We start from the raw sequence: 15575 nt of genomic DNA, 5'->3' as shown, positions 1-15575 counted from the left end.
TCCGGTGATGTCAGGGGGTGTGGCATATGCTAATGAGTTATGCTAATGAGTTCCCCTAGCTCTTTTTCTATGAAACGACCCCTGCCTGCAACACTTTTATTTCTTTGTCTTTGATTTTTAAGGTAGATCCATTTGTCGGTTTGAGGATTTGATCTCTCACTTGGCGTCTGGAGAATCTTATTATAACTTCCCCTGGCAGATTATTCTTTCTTGTAAATTCTGGATATAACCTATAGATCTTATCAATTTCGCTTTGTAGTATATCAGTTTTTATATCTGCCATAGGGCCTAATAGATCACACATAGTCTGTTTCAGATTCTCTCCCTTCTCTTCCAGAACACCTTGAAATCTTAAGACATAGTTTGCTCTTTCTATTTGTAGCTGTAACACATGAGACTCCTCCATCAGTCTCTTTTTCCCCCATTGCCTGCAGTTGTTTTTTAAGCTTCTTAGTATTGGCATCCACCTCTTTCTCTTGTTCAGTTTTTTCTGGGTTTTTTTGCTATCTCAGTTAATTGGGTTTGCTGTGCATCGAACTTGTGATGCAGTGCTGTGACTTGTTCCAGCATCTTTTGCAGCTCTGTAGTTGTGTCCTGTCTAGGCACAGAACTCGCTGGGCTGGCAGTTCCAGAAAGAAGTGTAGGTTTTACTTGCTTGTCTTTCTCATCCTTCCTCGTGGGCGCCATGTTTGGGAAATTGTTTACTTTTTGTAAAAAGTTATCACAGTCTCTGGTACTCTTAAATCAGCCTGGTAAGTTCTTAAATGCTTTTTATTTCAGTCCATCTTGCTTCATTAGCCCACCCCCCTTTTCGTAGTAGCTTAAGGTTTGCTTGGTTTTTCGTAACGGGGGAGAGTCCCCCCCCCCCGCTTTCAAAGGTTTTAGGCTCAGTCTTTGGTGTTTTTCGCTTAAACGTTAACTCACATTTCAATGATAAATCCGCTTTCATTTTCAATTTGCTCAGCCACCAAACGCTTGTTCCAGTGTGCGATTTCTAATTCCCATTTGGGACGCTCCGCAGCAGGACCTTCGGGGCATGGAGAAGCCCCCCTTCGCCGGCAGGGTCGCCGGAGGAAGAGCTCTCTAGTGCCCCATGTCTCGGAGCCCAACATAAGGGCTCCAGGGGTGGCGTGCACAGTCACACACCCCCTCCCTACCGTGGGCTCTGGCAGCCGTCTCCCGGAACACCGGGAGAAAGTGGCCGCCATGGTGAACGCCGAAACCAGAAGTCTGGGTAGCCATGTTAGTCTGTCTGTAGCAGTAGAAAAAGAGTAAGAGTCCAGTAGCACCTTAAAGACTAACAAAATTTGTGGTAAGGTATGAGCTTTTGTGAGTCACTGCTCACTTTCAGATAAATCTTTAAGCTTTATGAATGGTTGCCTGCATTGTGAGAGGAAGAGAAGCTAGTCTGATATAAATCTGTTGATCTCCATCTGTAGTCACATACACTAAATAATCCACTATCAATCCACTTCCAATGCACTTTCCAACTGGATTTTGCCAGTACACACAGTAAATTCCAGTTGAAAAGTGGATTGAAAGTAGATTATTTAGTGTGTGCCTCCACTTTGAGACAGTCTTAAAATCTGGGCTACGTGCTCCCTTGGCTTCTCCAGCTTGATATGATGTTGGCTAATGTGACTTGGAAAGAACTCTGAGATGTTGAATTACTGGCTGGCAGAATTAAGATTGTCTGAGCATCTGACTCAGGTGTGATGCATTCCTTCATTCAGGTCTCACTTGCTGTCTCTGTCTTGCATAGAGAAGCCTGAAATTATGATCCAAGTACACTTTTCCAGAAAATTAATATTTGTTTATCATGCAACATCAGGTTTAGAATTAGAACTGTTCTGAAATTTCTACTTTCACTGCTTGTTCTATACACTAGATTCTAGACAGTGCTGTGAGTTAAACTGTAGAAAGTAAATTGCATTGATGCATAAGATTAGAGATTACTGTAAAGATTTAACACTAGGAGAATCCCTCAAAATCTGAGCTGGTGCATTTAATTCAGTTTTACTGTGTCGCTGCATAAGGTGTGCAAGAAGCAGGCTCTTGGAAGCTAGGCATAAAAGCTCTTCTTTTAAGTCCCCCCCCCTCCACTTTCTTCATATTTTCTGATTCCCACTGATGATAGTAGCAGCTGTATGACTGACCCTCACCCACAGTGTTGGAAATGTGCTTTGAAGCATCTACTTTCAAACCCACAAAACCTTCCAACCCACAGTGTTGGAAATGTGCTTTAAAGCATCTACTTTCAAACCCACAAAAACCCAGTTTGCTAAGGTGTCAGAAGCCTTTGAAAGCATAGCTCTCTCAGCTTCAATTGCTGGAAAATCTTTATATTCTGGACAGCTCTAGTCCTGACTGTGCTCTGATGAAAGAGCAACAAGACATTCATAAAATATAGATTTGTGGCTTGTGGACTAGAATTGCCTAGTGGTCATGAAAAGAAAGTGAATGAGTTCAGTAATTGGGTTTTGAAACTGGGGCATTATTGTCCCTGGTTAGTATACAATTCATTTTCAGCTCAAACTGCAAAAAAAGTATAGGAAAAAGGTACATTAATTTGCCTAAGGGCAACATGCTAATTTAAGAACCTTACCTTCCTTCCAATGTACACAAAACCTCATACCTTGAACAGAACTTTGTTGATCTTAAAGGTGCCATTGGACTCTACTTTTGTTCTACTGCTTCAGAGCAACACAGTTGACCACCAGGATCTATGCTTATTTAAGCGCAGCTGACTTCCAAGTACATAAATTATCAAGAATTAAAAATCAAGTATTTGTTTCAGACCATACCCTGAGTCTGATATGTTATGACTTAGAATAATTTTTTTAACATTTTACTTCTGACATCTGGTAGACAATGGGAGCAGGGAGTATTTGGCCTTCCCCCTCCTAATTTTGATTTCTGGATCCAGTATACGCCTTCCAGCAGTCAGATTATAAGCAAGCTCCAGTGGCAATAATAGCCATATTTATACCTGCCTTTCCACAAGTGCTTCATGTGTTTTTACAGTAATCTTAACGGTGAAGGCGGCTTTGGGAGAAAAGTGGCTTGCCCAAGGCCACAAGTTCATGGTTTAGCTGATTACTTTGTCATTTCTACAGTAGCGCTCCTTCAACAATATGTCGAGTTAAAGGTATACCTGAATTTAGTTCAGCAGTGACTGCGTAAGATTTCATCTCTTTTCCTTTTTCCCAGCACTATATATCTGACTATTTTTGTCAGTTACTTTAGTTCCTGTTGTATATAAAACAAAAACCTTGTTCAGGGGGCTTGGAGGCTGTTACAGGGTTGGTGTTTCCATTGTAAACTAAAAAATATAACAGAGCAAGTAGGGGACACTTCCTGCTCTGAATGCAGCCCCCTCTCTGCCCTCATTAGCCAGTTATTTGGCAGGAACAGGCTTATCGGAGCACTGAATGCCAAGCTGTCTTAAGCCAGGTTTGACTTTTTTATTTGAATTGTAATAGCTCTACTTAAAGACATCACCTCTCCATTTTTAATTTTTTTTTTTTTTGGTATTTTTATGCAAACCTGAGGGTTCCCCCAGATTTGTAGAAACATTTCTCCCTCCTGTATTTGGTCACACTGTGCAGGTGTTTTGCTCTGTATTCTGAAGCCAAGTTCAGTATTAAATAAAATTGTATTTATTGATTCATTCTCCCCACATACACACACGTAATACAGGCTTTTTTTGAACATTGTGCTTATTATCTATCCCATAATGTTTTTTTGGATGGCAGCATTCATGCTGGTATGTGCTTGTTAAATGTTACCTATCCTCAGTTAGCAGGTTACAAATCAAAATAAAGTTATCCTTGATCAGAAGTTGCCAGTAACTTCAGTTTCTCTCCTTGTTATTCCTTCATTCCTTTTCTTCTTTCTCTTTGTGCCACATTCCATTTTAATTTATTTTATCCACAAAACATAAATATGTATATAAAGTAAATTAGTCATCATTTTTGTACATATCCCATGAATAAAAAGAAAAGTGTTCCCCCTAAAAAGACAAGGAACTGTTATGGGATCTCCCTGCACTAGTCAACTAAACTTGTGGAGAGATCTCGGGTTCTCAAGATACAGAATATCGAATCCCATGCCTCTGCACAATGGCTAAGAGGCATATAGCAGTAACTCCCCTGATGATGAGACCACTGCATAGAGTGTGCGTAAACTGGGAGGAAAAGTAATGTTAATGTGAAAACATAAATGCAGTGCATGTGGATGTGAGCTTTTAATTGTATGCACTTCAAAGGTGTTGCTTTTACTCTCTCTAGCTATGTTTCTGTGTAGGTGTGTTTGTTTTCATTACTTCATGGGTACACAAGTATTATTCTAGCTTCTGTGGGAGAGCTTGTTATTTATCATGCTTGATTAACATCTTCATGAAACCATTCAACTGACCCATCTGTTAAATGCTTCTTTTCATTCCTTTTAAAAAAAATGTATGTTTATATTACTTGGAGGGACAAAACATTAATTTTATAGGTGACTCTGGCCAGTTAGCACATAAATCTATACTTTACATGCTTAATTCAACATCAGTTTGTTTATTTACTTCATTTACAGACAACCTTTTTTCACTGAGACTCAAAGCAGAACTTTTTTCTCAGTGAATAAGACCCAGAACAGATGCTCCTGACTTAAATGCTTCTTTTCATTCCTCCTCCAGGTGGGGCCTGGGGTTTTCCTGGAATTACAACTGATCTCCAGACTGCAGAGAATCAGTTCCCCTGGAGAAAATGGCCACTTTGGAGGGTTGCCAGGGTGGTGTAGCAGTTAGTGTTGGACTAGGATCTGGATGAAGGGCCAGATTTGAATCCCTGCTCTGCCATGGAAACCTGCTGGGTGTCCTTGGGCCAGTTATACACACTCTCAGCTTAGTCTGCGTTACAGGGTGGTTTTGAGGATAAAAGGGATGGATAAAACGGAATAATGTAATCCACTTTGGGTACCCATTGTGGAGAAAAGTGGGGTATAATTATCTCCTGATAATCTGTGTTTTCTTTAATTTTTATTGGATGTTAGGGTTGCCAAGTCCATGTTCTGCCCCCAGCGGGGAACTTTGAGGGCATTTTTTTGGTGTATGTGCATCCAGAAACACCAGTTCCCTGCACTTAAAGGAGCTGGTGTTTCCCTTTTAAGTGCACAAGCTGGTATTTCCCCTTTAAGAGCAAAGAGCCGGCGTTTCCCTTTTAAGTGCACAAAGCTGGCATTTCCCTGCAAGCCTGATCTCAAGCGGAGATCGGGCTTGGGAGGAAACACGGGTTCCACGCACTTAAAGGCAGCCACCCCTCTCTCTCAAGGGAGAAGGGAGAGGAGTGGCTGTGGGTGTTGGGGGCGGGTAGAACCCTCCCAAAACAGGGGACCCCTGGCAAACCGGGGGTGGTGGTGGTGATGGTTTGGCAACCCTATTGGATGTTCATGTTATATATTAAATCCATAGATTTATTTAAGTGCTGATTTCAGCTGAAAGTTGCAGTCTTGAGGCTGCATATGCATTGTGAAAAGTCTTGGTGATGCAAGTAATGCCACATACCTCACACCTCTCCATAGTGTCTTGAGGTGTAAGTATTGTTGGCATAAGTATATCGTTTTGTTTAGCCAAACAAAAGTATTTTTGAACAAAATTTTGTGGAAAATTGTCTCCTGTAGTTAGAACTGGTTTTGACCAGTGTTTGTTTTGTATAATTTTACACAGATTTTTGAATGAATGAATAATTTATTGCGGTCCACAACCAGATAGAAGTTCACACAGCAAATCATTTTGAAGGAATAGATGTTAAAACACTCCAGTTAGAAGAACAGATATTGAATTATTACAGAGTAAAATACATATAAAAGTTAATTAAAATAATTTAAAATACATATAAAGTTAATAACAAAATCTGCTTGACTTTATTTTATAATCTAAGCTTCAAAAATGCCTTTCCTAGAATCTCCAAATGTATTTCCTTGAGAGAAGTGTAAACTATAATTTGAGAACTTACCAGAATAATGTAGTAAAATGGAGTATCTCAAAAATAAAGGTTCTAAAATGCTTTTGCATGTGTGGCTTTCTCTTGCAAGATTTCTGATTTTGGATTAGCCAAGTGCAATGGACTTAATCATTCTCACAATCTCAGCATGGATGGACTTTGTGGTACTATTGCATACCTGCCTCCTGAACGCATTAAAGAGAAGACCAGATATTTTGACACTAAGCATGATGTCTACAGGTCAGTAACTTTTCTACAAGTGTCCTGTTAGTGCATCTTGAAATGCCTGGAGAACCCTTGTTCAAGAATTTAGCAGTCAATCTTGTTTCTTAAAATATTTTATTACATTCTAGTATCAATAACAACAGTGTGTAAACCCAGTATAGTTGAAGAGAACTCTGGGAGCCACTGTGAATTTAGTGCAGAATATACTGATTGTGTTGAAGTGTATTTGGCACATATGTTGAACTTTCTCCTTATACTCACACTCAGCTATCCTTATTGGGAGATATGTCTATATTGTTTAGAGGGAGTAATATTAGAACATAGTTACTATTCTTATCCTGTGCCTTACCCAATGCCATCAGGTTTAACATGCTAATGTGAGGTGTTCAAAGCACTGGGCAGTAACCTATTTGAGGCTGAGGAAAATTCCTCCAGCTTAAGGAACCTTTCCCCAACTTACTTGGCATTGGAGGAAGAGCCACTTAAGTTGGAAGAAGACTCCATGGGCTGGAAAAATGCTTTAGGTTTTGCTTAGTGGAGTGGTAGAATACAGGCTACAAAGTCACAATGCTGTTACAGTGGTTCTTTCAGGGCTCAACAAATGCAATCTAGTTGGCTGACTACAAACTGGGAAGGTATAGTATATGGATGCCCCTTGATATTAATTGGCAGTTGGCAAGTGACACTGCCTTCAACGTAATTAATTTGTTTGTTTTAAGGCATTTCCATTAGAACCATAGCTTGTTGGTTGTAGAGGAAAGGGTGTAGCACAACAGATGTATAATACCCTTTTCTGGGATCTATAGTATATTCTAATCAGTGAAATGCATTAGTTATAGATTAGGACAGCCAAGAATACTTCTGCACACAATTATGAAATTCATATAGCAAGATAAGGCAATGATTCCCTAGCTCATGTGGCTTTAAAAATCCATAGAGGATTGTTTCACCAGTGCCTTACAGCAGTGACAGTTAAACTGAATCTCAGTGTCAGGAATACTCAGGGTAAACATAACTGTCATACTTTGTGTATAGCTAGCATTGGAAATACTGTGTTGGACTTGATCAATCTTGGCAGTTCTCATGTTGCTAAGACTTGTGTTCACTCTTAAAATTTATTTCTGATGAGCAGCATGGCTAGGCAGCTGACAGTCTAACTGTAAATGTTTCTCTTAACAGTTTTTCCATTGTTATTTGGGGAGTCCTCACACAGAAGAAGCCATTTTCAGGTAAGCTAGTAAATTCACATTTACTTTAGTCGTACTTGAAATGATGTATAACATGTTTCTCCCAGATAAGCATGTGTGTTTTAGTGAACTTGTCATGATCTGCATTTAGTATACCAATTTTCATAATGGCAAATGTGTATCTGTAACAGTTTCTTAAATTAACATCTGTGCCTTTCAAGTTTGGCTGGAGATCTTGGAGGTTTTTTGTTATCTTCTGAGCATAGAACAGAGGTCACTGGGGGGATGTGTGTGTGGGGGGGAGGTATTTGTGGATTTCCTGCATTGTGCAGGGGGTTGGATTAGATGACCCTGGACATCTCTTCCAACTCTTTGATTCTATGAGGAAATCCCAGCTGTCATTTATACATGCATTGTAAGGCACTAAAAGGCCACTTAGATAAATCTCCTACTGTAAGGCAGATCCCAAGCCTTGGATCCATTTGTTCCTTAATAATCAGCCAAGTAATTGAAATCTATTCGGTGCTGCAGTCAAAGAACAAATGGACTATAGAAAGACGCTTATGCAGAGTTTGATAAAGTAAGTTGACATGTGTAAGTCACATGTCTTCTGGCACATCACCAGTAGCCTCTGGGTCAGTAGCCAGTAATGGATCTTGAGCATGGTGATAACCCACCCACAGGGAAAATGCAGTAGGATACATCTCTGCTACAAGGAGGGATGAAGAGGAAAGATAGGGCAGGTTTCTTTGTCACCACTGAAGTTGGTTATCAGAAGTCTTGTTAATATTTATTCATTATTATTACCTATCACTAATGTTGAATACTGGTGAATTAATGTCCACTTTGCAGTCATTGGTTCTTGTGTCACATTAAGTAGCATATTGTTCTCCCTGGTATTTTTGAAGTATATCTACTCAGACTCTTGAAAAAGCAAGCAGGTTGAGAAAATAGAATGCCCTATCGCCATCTTTCGGTAAAAGTTGAACATATTATTCTGAAAATTCAATAAATGGCTTATTAAGGGCCAAACTAGGTATGGCATTGGGAGTTCAAAGCGATATGGGGCCCCGATTCAGGTTGTGACCAGGCGGAAAGGGATTTCTTTCACCCTTCCTCTCTGTGCCCCTACTGTTTGCTCTAGGAGAAATACCTAGGGCTCCAGGGCTGTTGCAGATTACCAAAATGGTGCCAGGTGATAGAAAGTTAAACACAATCCTTCTTTACACCATGGTCCTGATCCAGACTGCATCCCTGCACTGTGCTGAAAGGGAAACACATTCTGGCCCTGGAACTCCCAGTATTGCATGTTGTTTGGTTCTGAGATGGCTAAAATGTATGTTTACCTGGGGGAAGTGTGGCGAGAGGAATCATAATGGGGACGAGCAGATGCCTTGAACTGCTGTGTTAGTGAGTATAATTCCGAGAGAGAGAATTCAAACTTGTACTTTTCCTTTGCAGAAGACAATAACATTCTACATATTATGGTGAAAGTAGTTAATGGTCACCGTCCAGAACTGCCAGCTCTCCCCAAATCCAGACCTCATGCATGTGATAATTTGATCAAACTGATGCAGAAGTGCTGGCAGGATGACCCTAGCAAGAGACCAACATTTCAAGGTAAACTTTTTTTTGGATCCAACTAGTTGGCCATGTAGTGAGTCAGTTCAGTGTTTAAGGCTATAGTAATCCCTCATGGTACTCCACCAAAATCTTGTAAATTGATTTATGCACACACACAATCCACTGTCATGTTCAGGCAACAGAGCGGGGCACTTCCTTGCTACAGGGAAGGCATCAGAAGAGAACGTGTCTGAACATGATTGGGTGTTGATGTAGATGTTAAAAGAAGTACAGATCCAGCTTAACCCCCCAAATTGCTGCCTCGGGTGAACTTTCTCATCCATATGTCCTAGGTGTGCTGGATTTAACGCAAGGCAAAACATTAGATGTCTTATTTCTTTTGTGTCCTCAGTGCCATGCATTCACTCACAGCAGTTATACGTTGATCAACTCTTTACAGCTTGTTAACAGCTGTACATATTAAAGACTCTTAAAACCAGCGTAGTGTTGAATATGCAGTAGAAAATGCAGTGTGGCCTGTGCATCTAGAATCCCCAAGAACATTAGCTTTAATTTCATTTATTTTTAATGCAAATGCTAAATCTGACAGTTTCTGCTAAAAATAACCAGAAAAGACTGGTAGTGGAGGAATTCCAGTCCTGGCAGGGAGGAGACATTTTTTCCCCATCCAGTACACCTACAGATCTTCCCACTTTCCTCCTTGTGACTAAATTTGCAAAAGGCTACATCTCCTGTTCAGTTGTGTAACTGGCATACTTCTAGTTCACTAGGTTTTATGGTTACATAATATGATATTTACTGTACACAATTTCTCCACTTGCATAGAGGAAGTGAAGAATATTTGGGGAATATATGAGAGGAGGAGGTGTTGTACCTCATGTTTTGCATTTTGATCAAGGACATGTATCTGCCACTTGAAATTAAGCCGTGTTATGCAGAGGAGTGGTTGACCCAACTTCCAAGAAGGAGGCAGAGTCTCCACTCTATTGCCCTTCTCCAAGCACAGAGCTACTAATCTTTTATGTAGAGTCATGTAAGACTCTGTTTAAAAGGAAATTGTGTTGGATGGGAACCGTTCACAGGTACTGCAGCCATGCATCTTTTGTGACCATCTCTTTCTTTATGTTTCTTTAAGAAATCACTTCTGAGACAGAAGATCTTTATGAACAACCAGAACATGAAAATAAGGAGATGATAGTTGTGGAGGATACAAAGAATACTCAGGAGGAGTTGTACTCCAAGGTATGCATTTGAACAGTATATGAAATAGGAAAGGGAACTTGCCTTTATCCTGACAAACATTTGAAAAGCCAATATTGGACTCTTCCTAAAATGTGAATGTTTCTTTTCCCCCTCATATCTTCCCCCACCACTTTCAGAAGATGTCTGTGTTATGCCAGCTAAAACAAGAGTCTGATCCCACATCAGCTAAGGATTTTAGTCTCTCAGAGTTGTTGTCCCAGCTGGATTCAGGAATTTCACAGACGGAAGAGCCTGAAGAGCTCAGCCGCAGTGCTTCTGAATCCAGGCTTGCTTCCAGCGACAAGAGGCTTTCCGGGGTGTCCTCTGTGGACTCGGCATTTTCTTCACGAGGTTCCCTGTCACTGTCGTTTGAGAGAGAGAATTCTGGAAGTGGTAAGTATTTTATGATTGTACAAGGCAAGGCTTGGAAGATGGTTTCCCCCAGCCCAAAATATAAGTGTCTTCATGTCTTATATTCAAACACATTTCGCTATGAATGGATTTGGACGACCATTTTGAGAAAGTGAGTGGAAGTAACTGGGCTGATCCAAAGGACTTTTTTTGGGGGGGCCTGATGACAGGTTGTAGCATGGCAGAGTGTTCACTCAGATGCATGTCAGTCACTGCTCATCACCTCTTTGGGGAGAGCTCATGTTTCAGAGGCTTTCCAGGAGCTGGTGAGCCAGGATCTTGACTGAGCCCCATAGTCACAAAACAGCTCTCTGATTTCATCCACTTGTCCATCCAATTGATGGACACCATGATTCTAAAACTAAGTGCCTAAGAATGGGTTCACATGTTCAAAATATCTGAGTATTTTAAATAACATGAAATACTGTGTAGTATATCTTAACCATTTGCCAGGGTACACTACTCCATAGAATATTTGTGTGGCCTGGGCATTAGGTACATTTCTCAGTGACTTTCATGGTCAGAAACACATTTGCAAGAATAAGTTCTGAACCGTCTCTTGTTGCATTGTCCTTGTGAATGTCATTTGGGTCATGTCACATGAATGAACACTTGATTATGTGAATTGACCCTTAAGTGTTTACTTGTAGTTAGGACTAGGATATTTATTTAACAGGGTGTGTTCAGAGACTCCCACAAGATGCTAGACACACATTTGCTGCTCATTTTTCCTTTGAAATTAAATAGGACTTAAGTGCTCAAAGTACTGTCATTAAAAGCCTACTAGTCTAGATTTGTATGTGACCGCGTGTACTAATTCAGTGCATGTGATCCCAGTAAGTCAAATGAAAGCTATGCATCACAGAAACTGATATGCTGGTTGCCCACAGCATGAGTATATCAATCCAGATGGGGTATGCTGACACTTGTATTTATGCCGGGGGGCGGGGCAGGATTGCATTTCTGGATTTGTGCTGAAATTGCCAGAAAAGGAGAACAGAAACTGGAGTTTCTATCTTTTCAGTAGGTCTAATACATGGTGAAATTTGATTATAATGAAATGTTGGTGTTGCTTTTTGTTTCTCCAGATATTGGCACAACTGATATCCAGAAGAGAAAGCTGACGGAGGCAATCATATCTGGGGACACAGGCAAACTGATGAAGATCCTTCAGCCTCAGGATGTTGATCTTGTCTTAGATGGGAACTCTAGCCTTCTGCATTTGGCAGTTGAGTCAGGCCAAGAAGAATGTGTCAAATGGCTTCTCCTGTGTAACGCAAACCCCAATCTGACCAACAAGAGAGGCTCTACTCCCCTCCATGTAGCTATAGAAAGAAAGAATAAAAGCATTGTGGAACTGCTTCTGGCAAGGAAAATTAATGTGAATGCGAAAGATGAGGACCAGTGGACAGCCCTGCACTTTGCTGCCCAGAATGGTGATGAGTTTAGCACAAGAATGCTGCTTGAGAAGAATTCCTTGCTGAATGAAGTAGACTTTGAAGGGAGAGCTCCTATCCACATTGCCTGCCAGCATGGCCAAGAGAACATAGTGCGCATCTTCCTGAGAAGAGGGGTTAACATAGATATGAAAGGAAAGGACGACTGGGTGCCTTTGCATTATGCTGCCTGGCAGGGTCACCTACCCATTGTAAAACTTCTGGCCAAGCAGCCAGGTGTAAATGTGAATGCACAGACAGCGGATGGAAGAACCCCATTGCACCTGGCAGCTCAGAGAGGGCATTATAGAGTAGCCCGTATACTTGTAGAGCTGCAGTCTGGTGTCAACATAAGAAATGTGTCTCTTCACACTGCCCTCCACATAGCCGCTGAAACTGGCCACACCAGTACTTCCAGGCTGCTTCTCAACCGGGGGGCAGATGTCGAAGCAGTAACAGCAGAAGGGCACACTGCACTCCACCTGGCAGCTCGCAATGGCCACCTGTCCACTGTCAAGCTCCTGACTGAGGAAGGTGCTAATGTCCTGGCAAGGGGTCCTTTGAACAGGACAGCACTCCACCTCGCTGCCGAAAAGGGACACGAAGAAGTTGTAGAGGAACTTGTCAATTCAGAAAACATAAATGATCCTGATGAGGAAGGATTGGTGGCTTTACATCTTGCAGCAAAGGGTGGGCACACAAAAGCAGTTGAGGTTCTCTTGAAGCACGGTGCCCTTACGAATGCACAAAGCCTTGCATTTCAGACCTCATTGCAGCTGGCTAAGCAGAGTGGGCACAGTGCTGTTATCATGCTTCTGAGTGAGACATAAGTGAACAGATGCTGCTTGCTTAGGGTTAATCTTTCCAATGAGACTCTGGAAGCCTACTTTTGGGGAGGGTCCTCTTAGACTACGACTGTGGTACATGTCTCTGCTTAGCATTTGTGGGCGAATCTGAATTCCAGCCAAGCAGAAGTTGATGTAGCAATGCAGTCAAATGAACTGAGCGAGCGTGGGAGCAGGAGCCAGCAAAACCATGAGCACAGTCTGCCACTTTCCTATAACACAGAGCTGAGCAAGCCATATATAAAGATATTGTACTTCTGCAAAGAAGGGCTTGACTCACTCTGTGGTGTGAAGAGCATCTTTAAATAGGGTTAAGCAGATGCTTGGTTTTTTTTCAATGTAGAGTCCATTATTTAATATTTCAATTATTTTTTACATTCATACAAATAATAGGAGCGGCATAATGTCGCTCTAAAAGATTTTTGAAATAAATCATTTGCATATTTTAATAATGCAAAAGTCAATCTGAAAATTTGCATTGATGCGTGAAAAGTAGTCTTAATCTGTTCTTGAAATATCAGTTTCCTAAAGCACAAGATTTTGTGTGTGGGGGGGGAATGTGTAAAATACTGATTTCAATGCTTCACATTTCTGTGTTCTCAGATGGTCACAGTTTTCCATTGTTGTAATTGGCTAGTGTTTGCAATAAGAACCATAAGCATCCTAATGCTAACTGCAGGGGGTGACGCATAGAACTTCATTTCTGAAATACAGCACTAGCTTGTGTCTATATGGGAGGGAGGAAGGGACATCAGGGTGAGCCCTGTAAATACTGGAAACGAGGGCCAGAAGGCAACTTGGAGCCCACAAAAACAGGCGGAGACCCCAATGTGGCACTCGCCCACTCTTAATGGTCCTTGGTCTTTGTGCTGCTTTATTAGTTTTTCGGGGTCCTCAGTCTTCTAGCTGATGCTGAAGTGTGGTGGGCTGATGCTCCTAAAAAATTAAGCAGCTTGAGGCCTAGATTAAAAACTTCAGGTTGTGCCCCCCAGGGATGGATGGTATCACTGATAACTGTCTCTGTTAATGTGAATGGAAGGAAATGTAAGAATGGGTGTCTGCCTAATACTGAATCAGACCATTGGTCTATGGAAGTCAGTGTTGTCTACTCTTGACTGGCAGCAGCTCTCCAAAGGGTCAGGAAGAGATCGTGCACAGAACCTACTACCTGATCCTCTTGACTGGAGATGTTGGAGATGGAATCTGGGACTTCTGCATGCCAAGTAGATGGTCTGCAACTAAGCTGTGGCCCCTGCCCATGAGAAAAAACACTTAAGCATTGAAAAAAGTATAACAGACTAGAAATTTAAGAGCAGTTTTAAATAGTGTAGATTACAGAACCACGTGTACAGTAGTCTTCTGAATGAATTAACTGTGTTGACAGGCTAATAAAAATATACTGTGTATATAGTATTTCAGTCCATTGTACATGGTTTTTCTACAACAGAAATGTGAGATTCTTCATATCTGGGTATGTTTTAATACACCTTTTTCAGAGTTTGTAAGCTGTTTTATCAATAAAATAGTTTGTTCTACTTAACTTGTCTGATGGCTTTTGACATATGTTATGTTCAAGAAGCAAATGTACACAACAGTTTTTATTTCCTTGCATGTGTGCCCATATCTGTAACGAGTCTCCATTTTATATGAAAATAACCCCCATTTTTACAGGTGCTGGACATGAAACTTGGAATGATCCGCCAAAAGCCACCCAGTGAATCCTTCAGCAAACAAATACCAGATTTCATTAGAGATTACAATGGGGCTTGTCCTTGTTTCTGAAAGTGGTCCCTTGTGTAGTTCAAGCAAACATCTGTTATATGGGGGGGGGGTTAGCAGAAGAATAAACACTTTCCTTTTAAAAATTCAACTCTCTCTCTTGACAGGCAAACAAATGGATGCAGCTTTTATTTCATATTAACAGATCAAGAATATTAGCTGAGACAAACTGAATTTCTCAGCACTGGACTGTAAAGAGGGAGGTGGTAATTCCAAAAATGAAACTATAGCTTGTATATAAACTTACCTACTGTGGCATCTGTTAAGTTTGAAATTTTAATTGACTATGAGGAGAGGTGCCATGCTGCCAGTCTTGGAGGATTAAATTTCTTTTGAATATCTTTTTGAGACAGTCTCACAGTTGCATGCATGTGATCCACTTAAGTAAGCACTTCCCTACCATAATCACATACCACCATCAAGCATTTTATGATGAGTTCCTGCTCAGTACTCTTGGGTTCACCAGTGATTGTGAAAGGCTACATGGATTGGCAACTGGCACCTGGAATTCACCATGATTTCAACTTCTAGGGCAGGTAAAATTCCTGAGCATTTTGCTCCAGCCATCTGGTTAATACTATGTCACCAGCTGCCCAGACAGGTTCTATGAGGGTGTTTCTATTTCAGTGTTTGCTGGTATGTGTTGGTAGCAAATGCTTTGGCGCACGCATCATTAATGGATCAGTGACTCACTGGGAGGAGAGAGTTCAGCGTGGAACTGTCTTGTACCCCAAGCTCTTTGGTGTTTATCTCCTAACTGGATGAAAATAAATGGTGTATACTTGGCAAATCTAAAAATGACATTAAAATGAGAGAGAATGCAGGCACTTAAGATAGATTACAACGGATACTAAATAATAAAATTCAACAGAGATC

The 15575-nt window shown here is 41.0% G+C and overlaps 1 protein-coding gene across 2 annotated transcripts in view; it reads left to right on the top strand.

Moving 5' to 3' along the window:
- The window catches only part of RIPK4 (receptor interacting serine/threonine kinase 4), a 38636-nt gene extending 24310 nt beyond the window's left edge, over positions 1 to 14326 (top strand). Inside the window, exons 3-8 of one of the 2 annotated variants that reach the window (XM_015413766.1) lie at positions 6082 to 6230; positions 7395 to 7444; positions 8864 to 9022; positions 10122 to 10228; positions 10369 to 10621; positions 11728 to 14326. In XM_015413766.1, coding sequence (XP_015269252.1) covers positions 6082 to 6230; positions 7395 to 7444; positions 8864 to 9022; positions 10122 to 10228; positions 10369 to 10621; positions 11728 to 12905 — 1896 coding nt within the window. In that variant the 3' untranslated portion in view covers positions 12906 to 14326. Of the gene's footprint in view, positions 1 to 6081; positions 6231 to 7394; positions 7445 to 8863; positions 9023 to 10121; positions 10229 to 10365; positions 10622 to 11727 lie in introns of both variants that reach the window. The other variant, XM_015413765.1, reaches the window with a different exon arrangement.
- The last annotated feature ends 1249 nt before the right edge of the window (positions 14327 to 15575 follow it).

This window comes from Gekko japonicus, unplaced genomic scaffold (assembly GCF_001447785.1).
Source record: "Gekko japonicus isolate JY-2015 unplaced genomic scaffold, Gekko_japonicus_V1.1 scaffold803, whole genome shotgun sequence".
NCBI classification, from domain to species: Eukaryota; Metazoa; Chordata; class Lepidosauria; order Squamata; family Gekkonidae; genus Gekko; species Gekko japonicus.
Note: the sequence above shows the minus strand (reverse complement) of the source record. Positions and strands in the feature narration are given on the sequence as shown.